The sequence below is a fragment of the Nyctereutes procyonoides genome, unplaced genomic scaffold (assembly GCF_905146905.1).
Source record: "Nyctereutes procyonoides isolate TBG_1078 unplaced genomic scaffold, NYPRO_anot_genome, whole genome shotgun sequence".
Lineage (NCBI taxonomy): Eukaryota > Metazoa > Chordata > Mammalia > Carnivora > Canidae > Nyctereutes > Nyctereutes procyonoides.
Window position 1 is genome coordinate 49,275,767 of NW_026575121.1, and position 24,654 is coordinate 49,300,420.

At 38.7% G+C, this 24,654-nt stretch overlaps 1 protein-coding gene across 1 annotated transcript in view; it reads left to right on the top strand.

Annotated features, from left to right (window-relative positions):
* UBAC2 (UBA domain containing 2) overlaps window positions 1-24,654 on the top strand; it is a 174,912-nt gene that overhangs the window by 14,794 nt on the left and 135,464 nt on the right. Inside the window, exons 2-4 of the mRNA XM_055335998.1 lie at window positions 15,378-15,505; window positions 18,576-18,695; window positions 19,237-19,346. Coding sequence (XP_055191973.1) covers window positions 15,378-15,505; window positions 18,576-18,695; window positions 19,237-19,346 — 358 coding nt within the window. The remainder of the gene's footprint in view (window positions 1-15,377; window positions 15,506-18,575; window positions 18,696-19,236; window positions 19,347-24,654) is intronic.

A 24,654-nucleotide genomic window follows, 5' to 3' on the forward strand; every position in this document is an offset into this window, starting at 1 on the left:
GATTTATCAATTTTTGCCATGATTGGTAGACTCTATTGTGATAATGAAAAACTAGATCAAGAACGTGTGTACCTCTTCTGTACTCTAATTCCTGGTTTGTGTTCTGTATATGCTATGTGTGTTTACAGTCTTTTTTTTTTTTAAGATTTTATTTTTTTATGAAAGACACACACACACAGAGGGGCAGAGACACAGGCAGAGGGAGAAGCAGGCTCCATGCTGGGAGCCTGATGTGGGATTTGATCTCGGGTCTCCAGGATCACGCCCTGGGCCAAAGGCAGGTGCCAAACCCCTGAGCCACGCAGGGATTCCCTACAGTCTGTTTTGTAATGGTGATGAAGCCTTTCATGCATTATCAGTTAGTTGATTTTTATGTAGAAAGTCAAAACCAATAGTCCTATTTATGTTCCTATGATTGTATGTTTATGATAGAACCAAGATGTGTGATTGGAGTCAGGAGGAAAGAGAGCCCAGGTCAGAAAACCTGTGCTGTTTCAAGGAGTCTCTTAATCACTTCTGATAGTTCTTCTGCTTTAAGTTCAAATCCATTCCTGCTGTTTCTCGAATGTTACATCATTTTTTTCTTGACTTCCTCTTCGTTTTTTCTCTGAGGCCAAGAACACTCTCCTGGAGTAAACTTTCATCTAGAGGACACAGGTAGTGAGCTTTCTAGATATGTGCTTGGCCACTCTTGTATGTAGTGAAAGAATTCGTAAGTAGTTGGTGTGGGTTTCTCTCTATTTGTGGGTAGGTCATTTCTCCACGAAGCCCATACCTTAAATGTCAGGGCTGATTGTGAGTTCTCCTCAAGTATGTGGGGCATGTGGATAAGCTGGTCTCTATCTAGGGCGCAGAGATGGGAAGCAGGCCTTGGGGCAAGGGAGGGTGAGAAGCTGGTGCAGACAGCAGAGTTAGGCGGACTTGGCACTTTCTGTGAATTTCAGTCTTATGTAAACCCTCTAGCCCCTCTTGTTTCTTTTTTTTTAATATTTTATTTATTTATTTATTCATGATAGATACACAGAGAGAGAGAGAGAGAGAGAGAGAGAGAGAGAGAGAGAGGCAGAGACACAGGCAGAGGGAGAAGCAAGTTCCATACTGGGAGCCCGATGTGGGACTCAATCCCGGGACTCCAGGATTGTGCCCTGGACCAAAGGCAGGTGCTAAACCGCTGAGCCACCCAGGGATCCCCTGAGCCACCCAGGGATCCCCCCCTCTTGTTTCCATTGCCTGTCACCCAGGCTGTCATCTGCTTTGGGAGTTTGACATTGCCCCAAGCTCTTCTGTACTTTTTCTCAGACTTCCTGCCCTCTCAGGGTCCTCCTGAAGTGATTTGCCCCCTTTCTTTGGAGAGCATTTCTCAGATTTTATTTTGTAGGTAAAGCCTTTTTTCCAACTGGAGTGGTCGAGTGAATGGCCAAGTGTGGGAAGAAACGTGAGAGAGTGTGTCTAGGGGCGGAGTTTTGTGGAAAGGCCTGCAGGCCTAGCTGTCACCTGTATACATGTGAGGTTGACACCACTGGACATGGTTTAAACAGGATGTGGGTCCAACATTAAGTGTCATTGAAACAAAGGTAAGATGATGACTCCCTTTCAGAAAGTTTTTCGTCTTGACTGCATCAAAGAGCAAGTCTCAGCTAGGAACTAGTCTGAAACACCTCTCTGATAGCAGCTAGTTTCCTATCGTAGCAGAGAACAGGAGGCAGACCCAGGTCTTTCTATCAGCAATAAAATTCATTAGAATTTAATAAAGTGTGTTTATTTTTGTAGTTACTACCTACTGATGACAAAGTGACACTCATTTTCCATTTATTGTAGTAATTCTAAGTTTCTTTTTTTTTTTTTTTAAATTTTTATTTATTTATGATAGTCACAGAGAGAGAGAGAGAGGCGCAGAGACATAGGCAGAGGGAGAAGCAGGCTCCATGCACCGGGAGCCCGATGTGGGAGTCGATCCTGGGTCTCCAGGATCGTGCCCTGGGCCAAAGGCAGGCGCCAAACCGCTGCGCCACCCAGGGATCCCTAATTCTAAGTTTCAATTAAAATATGTTTGTTTAAATCATAGTATGATTTGAAGAAAATATTAAATAATAGGATACATGATATGGGATATAGCAATTATGGTGCGACAATGGGAATGACTGAAGTTTGAAAAATATTCTTATGAATAATTTATATTATTCTGATGAGTAATTCTTGCTGCCCATGCTTCTCCCCAGGTCTTCTTATTTATTGATTAGTTTCCTGGACTCATTTGGAAGGAGACATTTCTCTGGTATTTTGAGGGTTGTTCTATTTAAGTATAACTTTAGAAGGGAGGAAAAGTGGACAGGTGTAGGATTCTGTCATCTTGAACTGAAATTTTATCTAGCTGTCTTTTTGGTTTCATTGCTTTTGTTTGATTCTGTAGTCCATTTAGAATTAGTCCTAGTGCTTAGAGTTTAAGTGGGGCTTTTTGCCCCATCAGCTAGCCAATCTCAGTATGAGGGGTTTAGAGATGTCAGTTGCATGTCTGCTCACACACAGATTAGGTGCCCAAAGACCATGTACAAATCCAAACAAATAGATTTTAAATTTGGTTCTCTTATGATTTTCCATCAGACATGAGTGGAAGAGGTTCATTAGATCCTCAAAGATTTAAAGTCAGACTTGAGTTTTCCCACCTTGTGGATATTTGTTCTGTTTGCATCCTTTCCCAAAATAGATCCATTTAGTCTGTGTTTAACTTCTGCTGACTAGGTAACTCTGTTTCCCATTTGTCTTCTCAGATGTTCTAGTGTATATCTTTGTAGCTGTGGTGTCCTTGTCACATTGCATTGATTCATTCAAAGATTCATTGGGTCTTTGAACATGTAGAATCATCTGTGGCTTGTCAGGACACTGTTACTGGCTACACTTTGCTCTCACTTGGCCTTTACAGCTCAGCCCTCTCTTAAATTAGCATTTGTCTGGTAGACATCCACCTCTCTGGTGATTCTCTAGACCAGGCTTTGAAAGCTGATAGGCTAACAGATGTGTTTTGTATGATTCATGTGTGGTTGGTGAGGGTACAGGGGTGGAGAAGAGACTTACTTTCCCAACAGTTTAAAGTCAGAGTATTAAAGATAAAAATCCAGATTTTGCTTATATCTGGCAACATCGAGACTGAATTGTTATGTGACAGAAATCTCCTGATCACATACCTTATGCCATCTACTTCTCCTGTTTCACTGACTCCTGCCTGGCCTTTTTAGGTACTTGAATGGATTTCCTTGCCAAAAACCACACATTTCCCCCTTTTCTAAAATTACTTTTTTTGTTTTGTTTTGTTTTACAGTTTATTGCAGGGTTCAGAACTATCTACAGATTCACTTTTTCAGAGTCATTCTTACAGTTGAATAATTTATCCTTTGTGATAAATTTCTGGTTTTCTTCCTTTGGTTTTCAAAATTATTATTTCATTATAATTATATTCCCTATTAAACGAGCAGAAGACATTCGTTCCTCCCTAACTTAAGTGCTATTTCTAATTAGCACTTTTAACAATCACTACATTTTATGCTTAATGAAAGGCTTAATGTTGGGTTGTTCTTTTTTTTTTTTTTTTTTGAAAGGCTTTATGTTTGTATAAAATCTTCCTAAAAAGGATAAACCTGAGGTAGTGGCAGGATCAAAATAAAAGCATAGGTGACTAATGCCATTGTTGATGACTTGCAAATTTGGCACACTTTTCTCTGGCATGTAAGCCTTTGTGTTAGGTTCTGTTTTAGAACTTTTTAAATTTTATTGCTTCCTCCCCACCCCCAAATTACACTGTCTAAATATTTTAGATTTAGAATATATTTTGTATCTAGAGGGCTTTGTTGTTGTTTTCTAGAGACTCTTTGTCATTTCTTCTATTCATTTCCCTGATAAATTTACCAGCATTGGTCCAGTAACCAGTGTTTATTGGCTGCCCTCATGAGCCAGGCACTCTGCCAAATTGTCTGGTGACCTACGTGAGGAGCAGTCAGTGTGGCAGGTGCCCAGTATCCTTCAGTTCTGTTCCGTAAATGAGGATGAATGTGGATAGGAAATGAATGTGACAAAAATAAAGTTGGAGCCTTTTGATTCCCAGGCAATTTTATGGAAATCTTTGTTGAGATGTTAGCAAAAGACACTCGTTCCTCCCTAACTTAGTGAGGATATATCATTGAGTTTTCTTCTAGTTTTCTCATAGGCCGAAGAAGAAATCATGATGGCAGCAGAAGGTGGCCCTTGAAGTGCACAGGTTATTGCACTGTTGTGGACTTCCATACTTATTTTTGCCCTAGCCCCTTTCTGATGAAAAACCTTAAGGAACTTACTTCATGAGACGCCATTCTTGTGAACCCTGAGAAGTTTTAAGTTCAAGTGGTCAGAAATAGGAAAACCAATATGATAGATATGGTGGTCTCTCCTCTCTGGGGTGTGAACCACACTGGGGTTTTTGATGAGTGTATTTTTACATGACTGACTTGTAGGGACCGGCGTAGTTGCTGGGCTGCTGCCTTTTTCTTCCCCCCCCCAGTCCCGCCCCTCCTGTTTCTCTTTAGCTCTGATGCTTCTGTAACAGCCCACATGGCTAAGCTCTGCAAGACCTGTGGTTAGTGTCTTCAGTATGGAAAAAACGCTTATTTTTATTTCAGTAACATTCACATGACACAGAATTCACCATTTTGTAGTGTTCACCTATTGACTTCGGTACATTCACATTGTTGTGCAGTCATTACCACTCGCTATCTAATAACAGAACATTTTTATCACCCCCAAAAGTAACCCAGTACCCACGTTAAGCAGTCACTTCACCTCCCTTCCTCTGGCAACTGCTAACCTGCTTTCTGTCTCTGTGGATTTTTAAATTCTGAGCATTACTTATAAATGGAATCATGCAGTATGTTGCTTTTGTGGCTGCCTTCTTTCGGTGAATGTGATGTTTTCAAGGTCCATCCATACTGAAACACTCATCAGTACTTCATTCCTCTGCTGACTGAGTCATATTCTGTTGTAAGGATACACCAACATTTTATTTATCCATTTGTCTGTTGAACATTTGGGATTATTTCCACTTTTTGGCTCTTATGATAATGCTGATGTGCATATTTAGATTTTTGTTTGAACATCTGTTTTCGGTTCTCTTGGGTATATAGCAAGGAGTAGATTTGTTGGGTTATATGGTAATTCTGTGTTTAACTTTTTGAGGAACCAAAAAGATAATGTGTAAAGTACAAAAAATAGTAATAATGAAAATCTCTTTGGACCATGGACCATGATATCAAGATACCATATTTCCTTGTTCCATGTTAGAAAATTTTAGAATATTTTATTTATTTATTTTTCAGAGACAGAGACATAGGCATACGGAAAAGCAGGCTCCCCCTGGGGAGTCTCATGCGGGACTCAATCCTGGCACCCCGGGATCACGCACGACCTGAGCCAAAGGCAGATGCTTAACCACGGAACCACCCCCCAGCTGCTCCTCTAATCTGTTTTTCATGTAGAGTATGCAGATAACTAATTGCTGCCTCATGGTTACAGTAAGCATTCACTGAGATGGTATTACACAGAAAGTGCTTGTTAAAACACAGTGCTTAGTGTAAAGTAATCCACATATACTGTAATAATTATTTTGGGATAATACATAGTCACCAAAGCCTGATTGCTATTCATTGCCACAAAGAGATGGCTGTGTTCTTTGGTCATACCAAAGAGGTGAATGACCCCCCCCCAAAATATCTTAAACTTTGTTGTTGTATATTATCTTGGCTATAGATGTTTTGCACCTTTACTTTTAGATTAATATATTGTCTATTATTCTCAAAATTTGTAACATGTTTATTTTCAGAGGTAGTAGGACCTGTTGCAGAGAAGTGACTTTTTTTTTTAAAACTTTCATTTGATCACTGTTTGGGTGCTTCATATATGAACCACTTCCTGGCTCTATTCAGAGAGAGGCTAGAATGATTGCTAGTGACTTGCCTTATCTCAGTGTGTAGGGATTTAATGAAACTTTTTATTGAATTAGTAGCTAGTTAACAAAAATTATTTTTTTGAATTCTTAAAATAGATTTTTATTTAAAATACTTGAATCTTCTATGAACAGATAATTCAGAGATTATCACTGGTTATACTTTGATAGATGCTTAGAAAAAAACCCATGTACTATTTATGTACTATTTTTAAAAGTATTATTATATAATAATCTTGCTAGAGATATTTTGCACTTATTATTTAGAAACAGTTTCCAAGGCATGAAATAGTTTTCTGCTACTTAAAATTGAATATTATTTCATTTTATGGATAGAACATAATTTACCCATTTTCCTACTGGACATCATGTTTCTAGTCTTTTTACTATTATATATATTGCTGTGATGAACATCTTTGTAGCAAAATCTTTGTGCATATCCATGATAATTAGTTTGGGCTAAATTCCTAGGTTAATGTAGACTTTTTTGGATCAAAGGGTTTACATATATTTTAAAACTTTTGATCAGTTCAGCATTGGTAAGTACCCACTGCTCTCTGTTGCACCCTCCCCCAACTGCAGTCTTTATATCTCTATTCACAGTTGCATTTAGTTTAGTTACACAAGACACCACTTTAATTTCTACTACTGATGTTTGTGACTGTATATGTCTTTCACTTAAAACCTACCATTCAGTTGAAAATCCCTTTTAGCCCTAGAGTTCTATGGCAGTGCAACATAGGAAGCAGTTTTATTTGCAGCTGGATTGTCAAGGTTTGGACCTGGGTCTATCTTTCCCTAACCAGTACAGCAGATATTTTATACTACACAGCATTTCAGTGCACTCAACCTCACCTCTTATTCCATATATTTCTATAGTCTTGTTTGGATTAGCCAGTCTAGTTTGCTAAAGCCTATTTGTTCCTCCCACAGGACTTCTTTTCTATGGCCTCTCTACACTATTGAGGGATGATAGATAAAAATGCTTTTCTTTTTGCCAGGTGATAATTCTGAGATATATTTGCAAGACTTCTTAGAAAATCCTGCAGGATCAAGCCTTTGTCAGAAACATCTGTCAGGATGCCTGGGTGGCCCAGTGGTTGAGCGTCTGCCTTTGGCTCAGGACGTGATCCCAGGGGTCCTGGGATCAAGTCCTGCATCAAGCTCCCCTTGAGGAGCCTGCTTCTCCCTCTACCTATGTCTCTGCCTCTCTCTGTGTCTCTCATGAATAAATAAATAAAATCCTTAAAAAAAATAGAGAGAGAAACATTGTCACTCATAGTGGTGGCCAGCTTGATGATGAATCCTTGCATTGACTCTCCCTGTTTGATTCCCTATGTTCTTCATTCCTGCTCCCTGGGATCACATTCCAAAATAAACTCCCTGCCTATAAACCTTTGTCTTTCCCTTTACTTTCATTGGAACCCAGACTAAGACATTTTGTGATCACAGGCAGGTAGCTTCTCTTTGAGTTGCAGTTTTCTCATGTGTTAGTTTGCAGAGAGTAGTTTCTACCTTACATTATTCATTCACCAAATACATTGAAACACTACTATGTGCTAGGTGCAATTTTGGGTACGGGAATATAGCAGAGCAAGACAAACAGGAACCCTGCCTTCATAGAGTTCACATTGTGATAAAGGAGATAGACAAAGAAGTAAGCAAACAAGAAATTTAGTAAATAAAACAGGATAGTGTGCTCCAGAACAATAAAGTCAGGAGAGAAAGCCAGTCTGAGTAGATGCTGTTTGAAATGAGGACTGAATGATGAGGAAAAGCTGGATTTGGGAAGAACATTTTGGGGAGCAAGTGTAAAGGTTCTGAGGTGCAATTGTTAGGAGCAAGGTAGTATACATAAGTGCTGTGTATAGTACTTGGCATTTCGTAAGTGCTCAATACATTTTGGATAGGATTAGTAGTAAGGTTTGATCAAGGAGATAGTTATCATTAACTACACAATAGTAAGTGGCCTGTTTTGACTGAGTTGACAAAATGGACTTTGTAGAATAAGCAGATAATTGTACAGGTTGTGAATAGAGTTACATGGTTAAACTTTATTGATTTGGCGAAGTACATTGACTTGATTTGCATTCCTAATATAAATTTCACTTTGTTGTGATGTTTTATCCTTTTTCTATGTAGCTGGATTCAGTTTGCTAACATTTTGTTGAGAATTTTGCATCTCTGTTCCTAAGAAATATTGGTCTCCATTAAAACAATGCCTTTGTCTGGTTTTGATATCAGTGTAATAATGTTGGCTTCATAAAATGAATTGGGAAGCGTTTCACCTCTTTATGGTGGAAGAGTTTGTGTAGAATTGGTACTCTTTCCTCCTTAAATACTTGGTAGAATTGTTCAATGAAACCCTCAGGCCTGGACTCTTTGTTGGAAGACTTTTAACTAAGAAATTCAATGTCTTCATTTTTATAATTCAAGTTATCTATTTCTTTTTGAGTAAACTTTGGTAGAGTATATTTTTCAAGGAATTGGTCTGTTTTGTCTAAGTGGTCAAATTAAGGGATAGAATTTTATGTCTAATACTCCCTTATCTTTTTACAAAATTATTTGTGATAAAAACTACATACATAAAATTTACCGTTCTAACCATTTTTAAGTGTACAGTCCACTGGCATGAATTACATTTTACAATGTCGTGCAACCCCTTATTAGCCTATTGATGTCTGTGGCATCTGTAGTGATGTCTTCTCCTTCATTGCTGATACTGGTACTTGTATCTTCTTTTTTCTTCTGATCAATCCTCCTGGAGGGGTATCAATTTCATTGATTAATTCTCAAAGAATTAGCTTTTAGTTTTATAGACTTTATTATATATATTGGTTTTCTATTTCATTGATTTTTGCTCATATGTTATTTCTTTTGATCTGCTTGCTTAGGGGTTTAATTTACCCTTCTTTTTCTATTTTTTTTAAAGCTTGTAGTCTATATCATCATTTGAGACCTTTCTCTTCCTATATAAGCATTTAGTTCTCTAAGTTTACCTTTGAGCACTGCTTTATTTTTAGGCTACAAATTTTACTTGGCTGTACTTTCACTTTTCATTGTCTTTGACATATATCCTAATTTCCCTTATCACTCCATTTGACCTAGATATCGTTTAGAAATATGTTGTTTTGAAATGCATCAAAAAATAAGATGGATTGCAGCAGCTGGGTGGCTCAGTTGGTTAAGTGTTTGATTTTGGCTCAGGTCTTGTGATCTTGGGGTCCTGGGAGAAAGTCCATATCTGGCTCTGTGCTCAGCGGAGAGTCTGCTGCTCCCTCTCCCTCTGCCCCTCCTCCCACTCATTCTTTCTCTCAAATAAATGAAAATCTTTTTAAAAAGTATGTTGTTTAATTTTCAAATTTTGGGAGTATTTTCCATCCATCTTTCTGTTTCCTAGTTTAATTCTCTTATAGTCAGGGAACATACTTTGAATGATTTTAATTTCTTTATATTATTGAGGTGTGTTTTATGGCCTAGAATATGATCTTTTTGGGGGAATGTTCCATATACACGTGGGAAAAAATGTAATTTGCTGTTTTTGGGTGGAGTGTTCTCTAAAAGTCAATCAGGTCAAAGTGATGGATGTTGTTTTTCAAGTTCTATATATTTTTACTGATTGCCATAACAGTATATCACAGACTGCCTGGCTTAGATAACTGAGGTTTATATTCTCACAGGTTAGGAGACTGGAAGTCCAAGATCAAGGTGTTGGCAAGTTTGTTTTTTCCTGAGGCCTCCTTCTTTGACTTGTAGGTGGCTGTCTCCCTGTATGTTCATATGGTATTTTCTCTATATGTCTATATTACTGGTGTCTCTTCTTTTTATTTTTATTTTTTTTTATTTACTTATGATAGTCACAGAGAGAGAGAGAGGCAGAGGGAGAAGCAGGCTCCATACACCGGGAGCCCGATGTGGGATTCGATCCCGGGTCTCCAGGATCGCGCTCCGGGCCAAAGACAGGCGCCAAACCGCTGCGCCACCCAGGGATCCCCTGGTGTCTCTTCTTATATGGATAGACTGGGTTTGGTCCCTACCTTTATGACTTCACTTAATTTTACCTCTTCAAAGGCTCTGTTTCCACATGTAACCACATTGAGTGTTGGGAGGCATGAATTTTGAATACAATTCAGTCCATAACACTGATTTTTTTTCTACTTACATTATTATTATTATTATTATTTTTAGATTTTATTTATTTATTCATAGAGACAGAGAGAGAGAGAGAGAGGCAGAGACACAGGCAGAGAGAGAAGCAGGCATCATACAGAGAGCCTGACGTGGGACTCGATCCAGGGTCTCCAAGATCACGCCCTGGGCTGCAGGCGGCACTAAACCGCTGTGCCACTGGGGCTGCCCTCTACTTACATTATTGATTCTAGACAGAGGAGTGCTGAAGTATCCAGCTTTATTTGTGGATTTATCTTTTTCTTTTTTTATTCCTATCACTTATTGCTTCATGTATTTTCAGCTTCTTTCTCAGTTTTCAAATTCTGTGATTCACTGTGTGCCCTCCTTCCATGTTTTCTTATGAACATTTTCAAACATGCTTAAAGTTGAAAGAATGGTACAGGAACATCATATACCTACCACCTAGAATCTACAATTAACATTTTCTTATATTTGTTGTAGCACATATACATCCCTCTATTTCATCAATGCCCCCCCCCCCTTTTTTTAAAGTAGGCTTTATGCCCAGCACAGAGCCCAACACAGGGCCTTAACTCTTGACCCTGAGATCAAGACCCGAGCTGAGATCAGGAGTTGGATGCTCAACCAACTGAGCCACCCAGGCGCTGCAATCCATCTTATTTTTTGATGCATTTCAAAAAATTTGTAGCCACTTTATCTCTCAACACTTAAGTATGCATGTTATTAATGAGAATTTAATAACTTTTTAAAGTTCCTTTTTTTTAGTTAAAATTTTCTTTTTCTTTTTCTTTTTTTTTAAGATTTTATTTAGTCATGAGAATACAGAGAGGAGAGAGAGAGAGAGGCAGAGACACAAGCAGAGGGAGATCCTGGGTCTCCAGGATCGCCCTAGGCTGAAGGCGGCGCTAAACCGCTGACAACCTACTTCTAGTGACAAATTACTTATCAGTGTAATTTTTAACTAGGCTGCCCTAGGTAAAATTTTCATATAATGACCTGTACGGATTATGAGTTGATCACTAAATCTTGCTGTCTGTAGTAATATTGTATACTTATGCTGTAATGTGGGACTTCTTGGACATTTGTATATTGTTGCTTTCTGCATAGACTCTTGAGATCTGATTTTTGTTCATCCTAAGAAGAGGACTCAATTTAAGTTACCAGATCTGTGTTTTTAGGGATTTGTTTAGGCCTGGACAGGATTAAAATGATTGTATAAATTAGGATCAGTTATTCACTCAGTAATTATTTTGTTTCTTTTTAGTCTTGATTTTTAATTGTGGTAAAATATATCTAACATAAAATCGACATCCTAACCATTTTTAAGCGTACAGTTCTATGGCATTAAGTAAATTCACACTGTTGTGCATCTATCTCTAGAACTCTTTTCATCTTGCAAAACTGAAACTTTATACCCATTGAACAACTCCCTATTCCTCCCTCCCCTAGCCCCTGGCAACCATCATTCTACTTCCTGTCTGTATGAGTTTGACTACTTAGGTACTTCATATAAGTGGAGTTATATGATATTTATCTTTTTGTGTCTGGCTTATTTCACTCAGCGTAATGTCTGAAAGGTGTGTCCATATTGTAGCATGTGCCAGATTTTCCTTCCTTTTTAGGACAGAATGTTATTCCATTAGATGTGTATACCATATTTTGTTTATCTACCTATCTATGGATGGACACTGGGGTGGCCTCCACCAGTATTTATTGAGCACCTCTTATTCGTCAGTCACCTTTCATTAAACACTTATTGACTGCCTTAATGGGCCAGATCATGTTCTAGGCATGGGGGATACTGCAACAATGAATATCCCAGACAGAATTACTGCCTTCAAGAAGCAATACACAAAGAAGTGTATTTCTTGGTTCTGAATTGGATTTTTCATGTTTTAGTGATTCTAAAATTGGATGTACTTTATAATTAATAACATCTTATAATTTTATAAGGCAGTATTTCTTTTTTAGTGACACCTACAATAATGGTGTATCTTACAGTCATTTTGAATCATAGATTTGATGAGTCACCAATAAGTAGGTTGTTGATAAGGGCTATGAAAAAAATAATCCAGAACAATGGGGATAGAAAGTTAGTTACATGGGGTAGTCACAAATAAGGTGACATTTGAGCAAAGCACATGTTCAGGTTTTTTTTTTTTTTTTCAGAGCAGGACTTTTTTCCTGAAGGATACAGTGTGCTGGTCACATCCTGGTGCAAACTCTGTACCTCTGTGGACTGTGGACTGCTAGCAGTTTGTGGACTGATTACTTTGAGTAGCAGGGTAGAGGGTAGAGCCCTGACAAGTGGGGTTAGGGATGGGGGTTGGGAGTATTTTGCAAGATGGGACCAGATTTTGTATGCCTGGAAAGGGCAAGGCTGATGGCATTTTCCATCTTAGTAAACAGTAAACAGTGTTTCCAGTTGCTCAGAACAAAAATTTTGGAGTCATTTTTGACTTCTCCATTTTCCCATACTTTACATTCAGTCAGCCAGCAAATCCTGCCTGCTGTGCCTTCAAACTGCATCCTGATTCTGACCACTCTTAACTACCCCCACCTAGAACACCATGGTTCAGGCTATCTTCATCTGTTGCCTGGATTATCATGATAGCCTCCTAACCAGTCTCCTTTCTTCTCCTTGCCTTCCTGTAATCTCTTCTCAATATAGCAACCAAAATGATCCTTTGGAAACATGTCTGATCATATTACTCCTCCCCTTAGATCTCCTAAATGCATCCCGTCACTTTTATAGAAAAGGTTAAAATCCTTATGCTTGCCTACAGGGCTCTACTCCATCTGCTACCCCACTTCTTTGACCTTCTATCCTACTTGTCTGCTTTGTGCTTCTTTTGCTCTGAGCTGCCTCTGGCAGCCTTGTTGCTTCTTAATCATATTGAGCATGTTCCTGTCTCAGAGCATTTGTACTTGCTGTTTCCCCTGCAAGAACAGTCCCCAGATATCTGCAAGGCCCATTTTCTCAGGTCCCTTCTCAAATCTCACCATATCAGAGGGGCCTTCTAAACACCCTATGTAAAATAATACCCTCTTTCCCACCAGCACTGTGTTTTCCCCTAAATCAGGCTAGATTGAGTTATGCTGCAGTAGCAACAACTACAAAATATTGGGGGCCTAATTCGACAAGACTTCTCACTGAAGGTATGCCTCTGTTGCAAGTCCCCTGGATGGTCTTCACACTGTCTTCAACTCCGAGAGCTGTCAGATGGCCTAGCTACCATCTTGAGCACTGGCAGAGGCAAACACCATTCACTGCCCTGCAGGTGTCTTCATGGTAGTGACATCTATCACACTGACTTGACCAAAGGTAGTCATTTTGTCATACCTCACTTCAGCTAGGGGCACGTATGAGTGACTGAGCAGTCTTATCATGTATCTGGAAAGAGATCAGGAAATTCATGGTGGATAAATAGCCACACTTTTTTTTATCCTGCTTAATTTTTCTCTAGCATTTATTTCCTTCTGACACAATACACATTTACCTCATTTTGTGTATTTTCTTTTCTCTCCTGTCTAGGCCACAGAGAAGTGGGACTTTGTCCGTCCTTAATTGCTGTACCCTAGGGGCATAGGATGATGTGTGATCTATAGGAAGTGCTTACTAATTTTATGGGATGATTGAGAAAAACCAGGGCAAATCATTCATTTCTTTACTTGGCAACATGTAAGCTCAGGTGGAAGTGTTGAGTAGAGATGTTTGAAAAGAAAGGAGGAGACCGTGTGAAATGAGAAGTTGGAGAAAAGCCGTAGAAATGCTGGTCGGTGGAGAGTGTTGAGATCTGAGACCATGAACCTGCAGGGAGATCTTGTAGCTCAGCTGTGTGACTTCCTCTAGGAATGTCGAGTTGCTCTGGAGCTGGTAAAGCAGAGACAGGCAGGAAGGTTGGGGCCCATCTCATAAGGATAGGGAAAGGTCAGGTTGAAGGAGGAAATGAGATCCTCATTGGCCCTTCAGGGTACAGCGGTATCACCCCTGCTCTGTCTTGCATCCTGTCAGAAAGATGAAGGAGCTCACCTGTCCCGAAGGAAACAGTTTCTCCTGGATGGTGTGGGTGGTAGCAGGAGCCCTCTGGCCTGTAGGCATCCTTTCTTTCATTTGCTTCTCCTACACTTTTGAGGTAGTTTTTCTTCTCTTCATTTTATAGGTGGGCAGATAGAGTTAGTGGTCAAGCTCACAGCCACAGTGCTCTCCTGTACTTGTGTGGTGCTCGGCCATGAGGAGCTCTCTTAGTTTTTGTGCCTTGATTGCATCTGGGTCATAAAGATAGTATGGTTCCAATTTAGATGTTTGCAAGACCTTACCAGAAAGGAAACAGTTGGTCTATTTTTGTACACTTCAACGGGTGTGATAACCACATTACCAACTGTAACTAGTATATTCACTCCCAGGGAATTTCTTATGAATACAATTAAAGTGTACCTCACATGATCTAAGAATGTTGCCATTGGTGATACTTTTCCTCTGGTTTTACCTGTTGACCTGAACATTTCATATGTGCAAGGAACTGCTCTAGGCTCTATGACCACTATAGAGAAGAAAAGGCAGGTGGCCTCCCCTCAGGAATGTGGTTAGGAAGGCAAAACAAGTATAAAACCCTGATTATTCAAACAGTACCTAGAAACAAGGGTGCAGAGTGGGAGAAAAGCCCCTGAGGCTAAAATTTGGTTCCTTGAGACTCATGGAGGGAAGTGGAAATTGAGCTGTAACTTGAAGGCTGCATAAGACTTAGAGGAGGCTCTCCAATGGAAAACTGACTTGGGCCCCAGTGGTACCTCTGGTGGAAAATCTCAGCATGCCCCTGCAATCAGCAATGGTAGCATTTTTAACTGCTTTTTAAATTTTTTGAATAATTGTTTTTGTGTGTGAATCTCATAGATGCTCAGGAGCTAACCAGTCAATTTAGCAGAAAACATACTCCTCTATTTCTTCACACTCTGGTGGCCGTTTTCTGAAAAGTATCGTGTGGGAGTTACTGGCTGTAAACTTGGTTTGGTCTCATGTGAGAGCCAAATGACAATGACCCCTTGCCTGCAAATTCCACTTGGTTTCCAGTGCCCTTTGATCACATACCTCTGCAGGTAAAGGTTTTGAAAATATACGTTAATAAGAAATAAATTCTAGAGTTTGTGAACTTTGTCTTCATTCTAACACAAAAGAAATGAATTCTCTTGCTTTTCACTCAGGTGGTTTTTTAAATCTTAAAATCAGTCATTCTGAAAGAAGTTTTCTTTTTCCATCTAGATAAGGCACCTCTGTCTAAGAGTCTTCTGCTGGTCCCCAGTGCCCTGTCCCTTTTGCTGGCCCTTCTCCTGCCACACTGTCAGAGGTTCTTTGTGTATGACCTCCAAGCAGTCAAGGAAGACCTCCAGGTGAGCTCTACTTCATTGGCATTTATGAGGAGAGAAGGCAGAATTTTTTCTCGATTGGCTATTTCTTCTCTTCTATTTTTAGTCCCTCAAAGCCTCTAACTTTTAAGAAATATTATTTTTTCATAATTCATTAGAAAGTGAATTTTCTAGTTGCAGGAAAGCTGGTTAACAAAGCAGTATTTCCTTTCTCTAGTAGGCACATCTCGCGTTCATGTCTTACTCATGGAAATGCAATTTACGACTTCGAAAGAAAAGCTATTAAATCTGTTTTGTATCATTAGTAGTATGCATTCTTAACATTTTAAAAAACATTTTCGTACTTAACATTTCAAAGCTTTATATTCCAAGTTTGAGTGTTGATTAAATGATCTAAGCTCTTCCAGCTCTAACATATTGTGAATCTCTGAATTACTTTTATAGTGGTAGTTATACCAAGTAGGAAATTTCTCTTGGGTTTTTATTTCTGGGAAGAGCAGGACTCTATGGCTTTTGAGATTTATGGGCTGATCTCTTTGAAGATGCTGGTGCTGGGTCTTACTGGTGAGTCGGAGCATAAAAGGGATGTTCTGGCACCAGTCCTGGAGTGGGAGCTTTCCCCACACCACCAGGAAATTTTTCGACACCAGGTGGGTGTCCTACAATTCAACTAAATCCTACCACAGTCTACCTGGAGATAGCATCAGATCTCACAGGTGAAGGCTGCCTGCCCCCATCTCCATGCTAGTTGCAAAGCCCAGGTTATTACCTGTGCTTCTGACCAACTGGCAACAGATTAGAGATTACCATGATCTCTCCCTTGGACATGAGATGCCAGTTGCAAGTCCAGGTTGTTACTAGTACTAATGATTGATTGGCTTTAAATCAGAGGTTCCCATGACCCCTTCCTTAGGTTTGATTATTTTGCTAGAGTGGCTTACAGAACTCAAAGAAATATTTTACCTACTGGATTACCTCTTTATCATGAAAGGATAGGATAAAGAACACAGATGACCATCCAGATGGAAGAGATGCATTGGGCAAGGAATAGGGGTAGGGCACGGAGCTTCCGTGGTCTCTCTGAGGTGCTACTTACTAACCTGGAAGCTCTCTGAACCCTGTCCTCTTGGGTGTTTAGGGAGACTTTGGCCATTGGCAGTTGATCCAACCTCCAGTCCCTCACTGTCCCTTGTAGATAGGTCAGAGGGTGGAACTGAAAGTTCCAGGCCCTTTAATCCCAAGGTTGGTTCCCCTGGCAACCAGCCCCCATTCTGAGGTACATCTAAAAGTCACACATTGATAGAAAAAAAGCCACCTTTCTGGCTTTCATCAGTTAGGAAATTCAAAGGGTTTTAAGAGTTCTGTACCAGAAATGAGAGTGAAGACCAAATCTGGGGCAGCATTCAGCTGCAGTGGCTGGCTCAGCAGTTTAGCGCTGCCTTTAGCCCAGGGCCTGATCATGGAGACCTGGGATCGAGTCCCACGTTGGACTCCCTGCATGAAGGCTGCTTCTCCCTCTGTGTCTCTGCCTCTCTCTCTGTGTCTCTCATGAATAAATAAATAAATCTTTAAAAAAAAGAAGACCAAATCTGTATTTCTCTTTCTTTCTCTTTCTTTCTTTTCTCATTTCTTTTCTTTCTCTTTTTCTTCTTCTCTTCTTTCTTTTCTTTCTTTCTTTCTTTCTTTCTTTCTTTCTTTCTTCTCTTTCTTTCTCTTTCTTTCTTTCTTTCTTTCTTTCTTTCGATTTTATTCATTTATTCATGAGAGACACAGAGACAGAGAGAGGCAGAGACACAGGCAGAGGGAGAAGCAGGCTCCATGCAAGAAGCCTGATGTGGGACTCGATCCCAGGACTCCAGGATCACACCCTGGGCTGAAGGCAGGCACCAAAGCACTTAGCCACCCAGGGATTCCCCCAAATCTATATTTCTTATCATGACTTACAATATCACAGTGTGTTAGTGCAAAGTATGGTGTATAACCTACTACCTTTTCTTTATACTTGATTAGCCATTTTAAGCCTAATACTCTCTTGACATCTTTTCTTCATAGTGATGTTATTAATACCATTACTTATGTTGACTTTATCAAGTTCCTCTGAAAGTCTTTCAGTTATTTATCCAAATTACTGCTTTCTGTCAGAATATAATATTGCTTCTGTATTATTTCAGTTGCTCTAATGCACTTCTGGATCCTGGTTGCACGTTAGAATTACCTGAATAAACTAAACACACACACACACACACACACACACACACACACACACACGCCTAGATCTCACCTTGGACCAACTGAGTTGAAAAATCTAGTAGTGGGATCCATGGATGGCTCAGCGGTTTAGTGCCTGCCTTTGGCCCAGGGCGTGGTCTTGGAGTCCCGAGATTGAGTCCCACATCGGGCTCCCTGTGTGGAGCCTGCTTCTTTCTCTGCCTGTGATTCTGCCTCTCTCTCCGTGTCTCTCATGAATAAATAAATAAATAAAATCTTTAAAAAAAACAAAGAAAAAGAAAAATCTAGTAGTAGGCCTGGGTGTTGGTGTTTTTGTTTTTGATTTTTTTTTTTTTTTGTATTTCTCTGGGGATTCTAATAAGTGGCCAGCTCTGAGAACCACTGCTATAAAGGAACATAAGGGCCCTTTAGCTACAAGTTGATACCTATCTTTCTTTCTTTTCTTTTCCTTTCAATTTTATTTATTTATTCATGAGAGACACACAGAGAGAGGCAAAGACATAGGTAGAGGGAGAAGCCGGCCCCTCCCCATAGGGAGCCTGGACTTGGGATCACGCCCTGAGCCAAAGTCAGATGTTCCACCACTGAGCTGTTCAGGCGTCCCTAGCTGATACATTTCTGATTTGGGGGATTAATTTGGTTTATCTGGCCACATAGGCAAGAGTCCCCTTCTAATGCCCTGCTATATGAGCACCTGTGCTGTACAGGTGGGGACCCACTTACATGGAGGATTTTCTTTTTGTGCATTCATTGTGATTTTTATTAGAGTATTAAAAATAAGCAGTATAAAGTAAATGTAATAAATTTGCTAAGGCAGAAATCTGAACAAATCTTACTCATTATTCTTTTTTGAATCCCCATTTAGATTTGGAGGTTGATATGTGGAAGAATAATTTGCCTTGATTTGAAAGATACTTTCTGCAGTAGTCTGCTTATTTATAATTTTAGGATATTTGAAAGAAGATATGGAAGCAGAAAATTTGCAGTAAGTTTTTATGTATTTTACCTTTGCTACTTAGGTTATGGAAAAAGTGTTTTTTGTTTTCTTATTTTTAAATAGTTTTAAATTTGTGTTCATTAAGGTAGGTATTACTATTAACAATTATCTTTAAATTACATGATCCTCTATCTTATTTGGAGCATAGATATTAGCAAAGAAAAAATTTAAATTTAAGCCACTTGCATAGTAAAATAATAATGATAGTGTTAATAGATAATATCAGGTGTGAGTGGCTAATACAAATTTTTATTAGGATTTTAACTTCAATAAAATTTTAATCACTTATTTTGTTCAATGGTTTGTGTGTTACTTGTTAAAAATAAATTGTGCTATATCTTTTTTTACCATACTTAGAGATTATGGAAGTGACACTACATTTAACCAATATGGCTTTACACCCTCATTTTGAAAACTCTATATAATAAAAACAAATTAAAACAATAATGTACCTGAGCTGGTTCTAGTTAAATATAAGTTTATATTTTGAATACTCCTTTCAGTAACAGTCTTCTTGTTTTATTTTTAGTCCTTTTTGCTGGGTTCCTGGGTTTTGTCGGCCTTGGTTGACCTCATCCTCGTTGAGGCTATTTGGTATTTCTTTGGTATTGCTACAGCCGGGAATTTGCCTTCTGGATTGTAAGTAGCTCTCAGAGATTAGCTTAATAATTACTTAAATCTGATTTAAGTTATTGTACATGAAAGTGAGTAAAAGAATATTTTAAACTCATAGATGTAGTGAAATTGATTTTATGTGTAAAAACATCCAGTGTATAGTCACATTTTCATTTTTTTTTTTTTTTTAAGATTTTATTTACTTATTCATGAGAGACAGAGAGAGAGGCAGACATAGATAGAGGGAGAAGTGATGTGGGACTCGATCCTGGGACCCTGGGGTTAATGACCCAAGCCAAAGACAGATGCTAAACCACTGAGCCACCCAGGCACCCCCATATGTTTCACAGTCACTCTTTTTTTCAGCTTTGAAATCCCATATATTAGAGAATTTTTCATGAATTTCCTGTTCTGGTCCAGAAGGTAGAATTAATTTTGTGTTTTTATAGTGGAATTTTGTCTAGTTTTATGAACTAATTAAAAATAATATTTAGTTAATTAGATTCAGAAATAATTTGAAGTTAAGCTTCTGAAGCATATTTTTAAAATTAATATTGTTTAGATACTTCTGCCAAAGATAAAACAAAGTTTATAACTTTGTAGCCAGCCCACAATGGCCAACTGAACACTGTTTGTGTATGTGTTATGTATGTTTTCATATTGTGTTGATCTTCTTTAAAAACCAAACGATAAAAAAACATGTATTAGTTTATGAAATAACTAGTGTCTAAAAGTAGAGTAAGTAGCACATATAACCTTAAGCATCTTGGAATTAAGTGTCTGAGAGATGAGATACTGTGAACTAAAGATACCAGTATTTAAAATTCTGTGTGTGCTAACTTCTGCCTTATTTTAATTTAGGTGTGTGTTTTTGAGAACTGTTTAGGTATTCAATGTATCTTAATTCAGATTCACTTTGGATCTCTATATTAAAAATATAGTTAGTGATCTAATAGCCTACACTTAGGTTGTTAATATTTACAATGTAGCTTTTATGGGATCTATTTAATTGTAGTTGCGTTCATTAAGTGTTGACTGTTAGCTGTTTTAATAATGTGTGATCCTGAATGGTAGCTGAATGGAGACAGATAAAGTTCTGTGTCATAACTGTTACGCAGTTTTTGTTGGAGTACATGGGTTGTAATTATAATTAGATGGAGAAGTTTAAGTGGACTCTTCTGCTATTGTGGAAAGAAGTGTAGTCATCAGGAATGATTTATGTTGGTTCAGAAGAGAAGCAGTGTTACTTAATCTTCAGTTTTCCCCAAACATTTCTTATCCAGGTGAATTCTTTTTGGTTCTTTATATAACCTCCTGAGATATGCAAGTATTTTGAAAGACAATATGAATGTTAATTCAGCCATCACCTGAATGAGAATATATTTCTCTTTCCTTTTCAAATCATGAAACATTCCAGTATGGCTTTTAAGAGTCCCGAAGCTTTTCTAAACATAGACTTCTTGAAACATAAATCTTTATTCTAATAAACTCTGCATTTTGTAAACACGTCTTCCATTAGATGGTAGAAAAGCTTCAGGAACTTAAGAGAGGAAAGTGTGCTTTATAACTTGCAATATTTTTTTTTTAAGATTTTATTTGTTTACTCATGAGAGAGAGAGAGAGAGAGAGAGAGAGAGGCAGGCAGAGAGAGGCAGAGAGAGGCAGAGACACAGGCAGAGAGAGAAGCAGGCTCCATGCAGGGAGCCCGACGTGGGACTCGATCACAGGTCTCCAGGATCCAGGATCACGCCCTGGGCTGAAGGCGGCGCTAAACCGCTGAGCCACCTGGGCTGCCCCACTTGCAGTATTTTTTACATCACATCGTGTTACCCTTTTTCTTTGCCGCCAATGCCAAATTTATCTGCACTCTCTACAATTCTTCATGTCTGTTTAACTCTCTTTTTTTAACCTCACTGTTGTTAAAACTTCTCTTATAAATGTCCCCAACAACCAACTAATTTTTAAAGTTAGGGGATTATTTTCAGTTGTTCTATTTGACCTTTCAGTAGCTCATAAATCCTTTTGACAGCCCATTATTTCGTGAACTCACCTGCTCCCTTGACCCCAACACTCTGCTCCCTCTTGGTGTGTTTTGATCTTACTATGTGTGGCTCCTTCCTCAAGCTCACTCTGAGCTTTCTCTGGGCTTTCTTGTCCACTCCCATGGCTTCAGTCAGCTACAGTTAACATCTGTTGTTTGTTTCCCAGCTCTCTATTTCCAGCCCGTATTACTCTCCTGATCTTGCTAGAGTCATATTTCCTAGTGACTTCTAAGACTCAGAGAAAATTTGTCATGTTCCAAGCTCTCCTCTCTTCTAATCTCCTCTTTTGCTGGGCTCCCATCTCTGTTAATGGCATCTCCATCTACATGATCATCCAGTCTTTCTCTTTTCTCATCCTTGGAATGGGGCACCACCAGGTCCTATTAATTTGAAGTCCTGTATAAATCATCTGTTCACCCCATCTTCTCTACTCCTGCTATCAGGTCAGTCTAAACTCTGAAATTTTTTTATTTTAAGATTTTATTTATTTATTTGAGAGGGAGAGTGGAAGTGAGTGCACAAACAGGGGGAGGGGCAGAGGGAGATGCTAAGCAGGGAGCCTGATGCAGGGCAGACCCAGGACCCTGAGATCATGGACCTGAGCCGAAAGCGGATGCTTAACCAACTAAGCCACTCAAGCACCCCTAAACTCTGATCTTTTTCTGCTTAGACTTTTGCAGTAATTCTTTTAGTCTTGCTGTCCACTTCAAAGCATCCCATGCAATGTGGTCAGAAGTTATCCTTCCAAAATGCAAGTTCAACCATGCCAGTCTTCCTTTTTAAAATCCTTTAAATCCTCATTTCCTTCAAAGTAAAAACCAGATTCCTCCAAGATGGCATCAGACCAGTCTGGAATAGTGGAAATGCAGAGGCTTGGCTATCAGATATACCAGATTTGAGATTCCAGCTCTCCCACATTGGTACATGTGTGTAATCTTGAACAAGCGACCTCTCTCAAGTTCCCTTCCTGAGCTCAGTTTATAGTTGACCCTCATATGTAAATTGAGGATCAGTACTCTATTTCCCAGGCAGTGGAAAGAATTAGCTCTTTCATGCAAGCATCCTAGCAGTAACAACACTGACCCCTCATATTGGTTTTCTTCTTTCCCTTCAGAGCCCTCATAATCTGGTCCCAGTTCCCTTCAAGCCACTCCCTTGCTCATTCAGCTTTCTTAACATGTTATGTATTTGTATTCTCATGTCTGCTTGGTGTTCTTTTTGCAGTAATTATCCTTTTATGTGTATTCCAACAAATTTATTAAGATTCCTAACATTTATCACATTACGTTGTCATTGCCATCATTACCTGGGCCTTCCATGCCATTCTTCTGGCTGTTTGAGGGAGAACTAGTTTTACTTTATGTACTCATTGCCTTATATTCTGTAATGTTGAAAGGATAGCCTTGATTGCAGTGTCGTTTCATAAGGCTATAAGGTAAGGCCTTTGGACATAGACATCTTCATCTCTTTTTCTAGTGTTCTGAATAGAAATTATACCTGGCATCTGATAGATTCTCAAGACTGTTATTTAAAAATCAGAAAATGTAGCCATTATGTTTTGAAAATAAAGATAACTCCATTAAAAGCCATATATATTAGGTGCTTCTAGAAATGCATGCCTGTCACATACCTGTCCTTATATACTTGGTATTTTTTAGTTGTTAGCACTTACATATGGGTGTTATAATGTTCTGAGAACTTCTCAGAATCGAAGTTCTCCAGAATAAGTGGAATTTTGAGTTTTCACACATCATGTTAAAATGTATCTGATTTACAACACTTAATGAAATTATTTTTTAATTGTGCTTTAAATTATCTGTAGTTTTACTGTTAAAACCATAAGATATATTTCCACTTTGTGTCAATATAGCTTTTTTTGTATTTTGTGCTCCCAAATAAAATTCTTCTTATCAAGAAAACCGATTGCAGAGAACTTGTCATTTCATAAAATATACAAGGGGTGTCTGGCTGGCTTAGTCAGGGGAGCATGCAACTCTTGATCTCAGGGTTGCGAGTTCAAGCCCCACACTGGGTGTACTTAAAAATCTTTAAAAAATAGAAGTTAAATATAACAATAATAAAATAATAAATTATGTAAGAGCAGACTAAACTGTATAGTTCAGAGTAGGCTATGACTACCTAGATACCACAACCTATATATCCAATACAGGAACTCACATGTTTCAGAAATAATTATTTATTTTATTTTATTATTTTTAAAAAAGATTTTATTTATTTATTCATGAGAGGCACAGAGAGAGGCAGAGACCTAGGCAGAGAGAGAACCAGGCTTCCTGTGGGGAACCCAATGTGGGACTCCATCCCAGGACCCCAGGATTATGCCCTGAGCCAAAGGCAGATGTTCAACCACTGAACCAACTAGGTGCCCCTAATTTTTTGTTGAAAGATGTTTGTTAAAGTACCTTGCTTACTTGATTATTCAGACTTAAAACTTCAAGTAGTTTTCTCTTTGTGGAGGAACTACATCTTAGTATCACCTTGAGACTACTTTATCTTATGTAGCTCTGAGAATGTTTGTGTTCTGTGAACTTGTTTGCTTTTAGTATTGAAAATTGGTGGTTAACATAACAGAAACTTGGTTTCTAGTCCTGATTCTCAGCTGAGCAAGTTATATAATATCTTTGGACTTTGGTTTCTTTATATATAAAACAGAAGGATTAGGGGATCCCTGGGTGGCTCAGCAGTTTAGCACCTGCCTTCAGCCCAGGATGTGGTCCTGGAGTCCAGGATTCGAGTCTTACATCAGGCTCCCTGCATGGAGCCTGCTTCTCCCTCTGCCTGTGTCTGTGCCTCTCTCGGTCTCTCTCTGTGTCTCTCATGAATTAAAAAAAAAAAAAAACTTAAAAAAAAAACAGAAGGATTAGATGAAAAGATTATGTAAGGGATCTTCCAGTATTAAAATACTGTTTTATGATTAGGCTCCTTCGTGTTTCTCTCTTTTTTTTAAGAATATGAATTTACCCATGTTAATTCTAGAAATCCGTTTCTAACTAATGCATTTATTTGATTCTTAGTCCCATTAGGAGGTGATCATGTTAAGAGTAATGAAAATGATTTAGCAGAGAGGAAGTAATGGTAGACTCATTTGCGTGCTTCCATAATATTTAGAATAATATGTGCTTTACCGATTATAGTTCACTTTCTTTTCTTTTTAAATGGGGAAGTTACTTGGTTTGTTATTTTATTAGGGGAAATTAAATGGCAAGGCTAGGGTGAGAATCCAGGGTCCCTGACTGGTGCTATTATACTGTGATATACAGCCTGGGAAA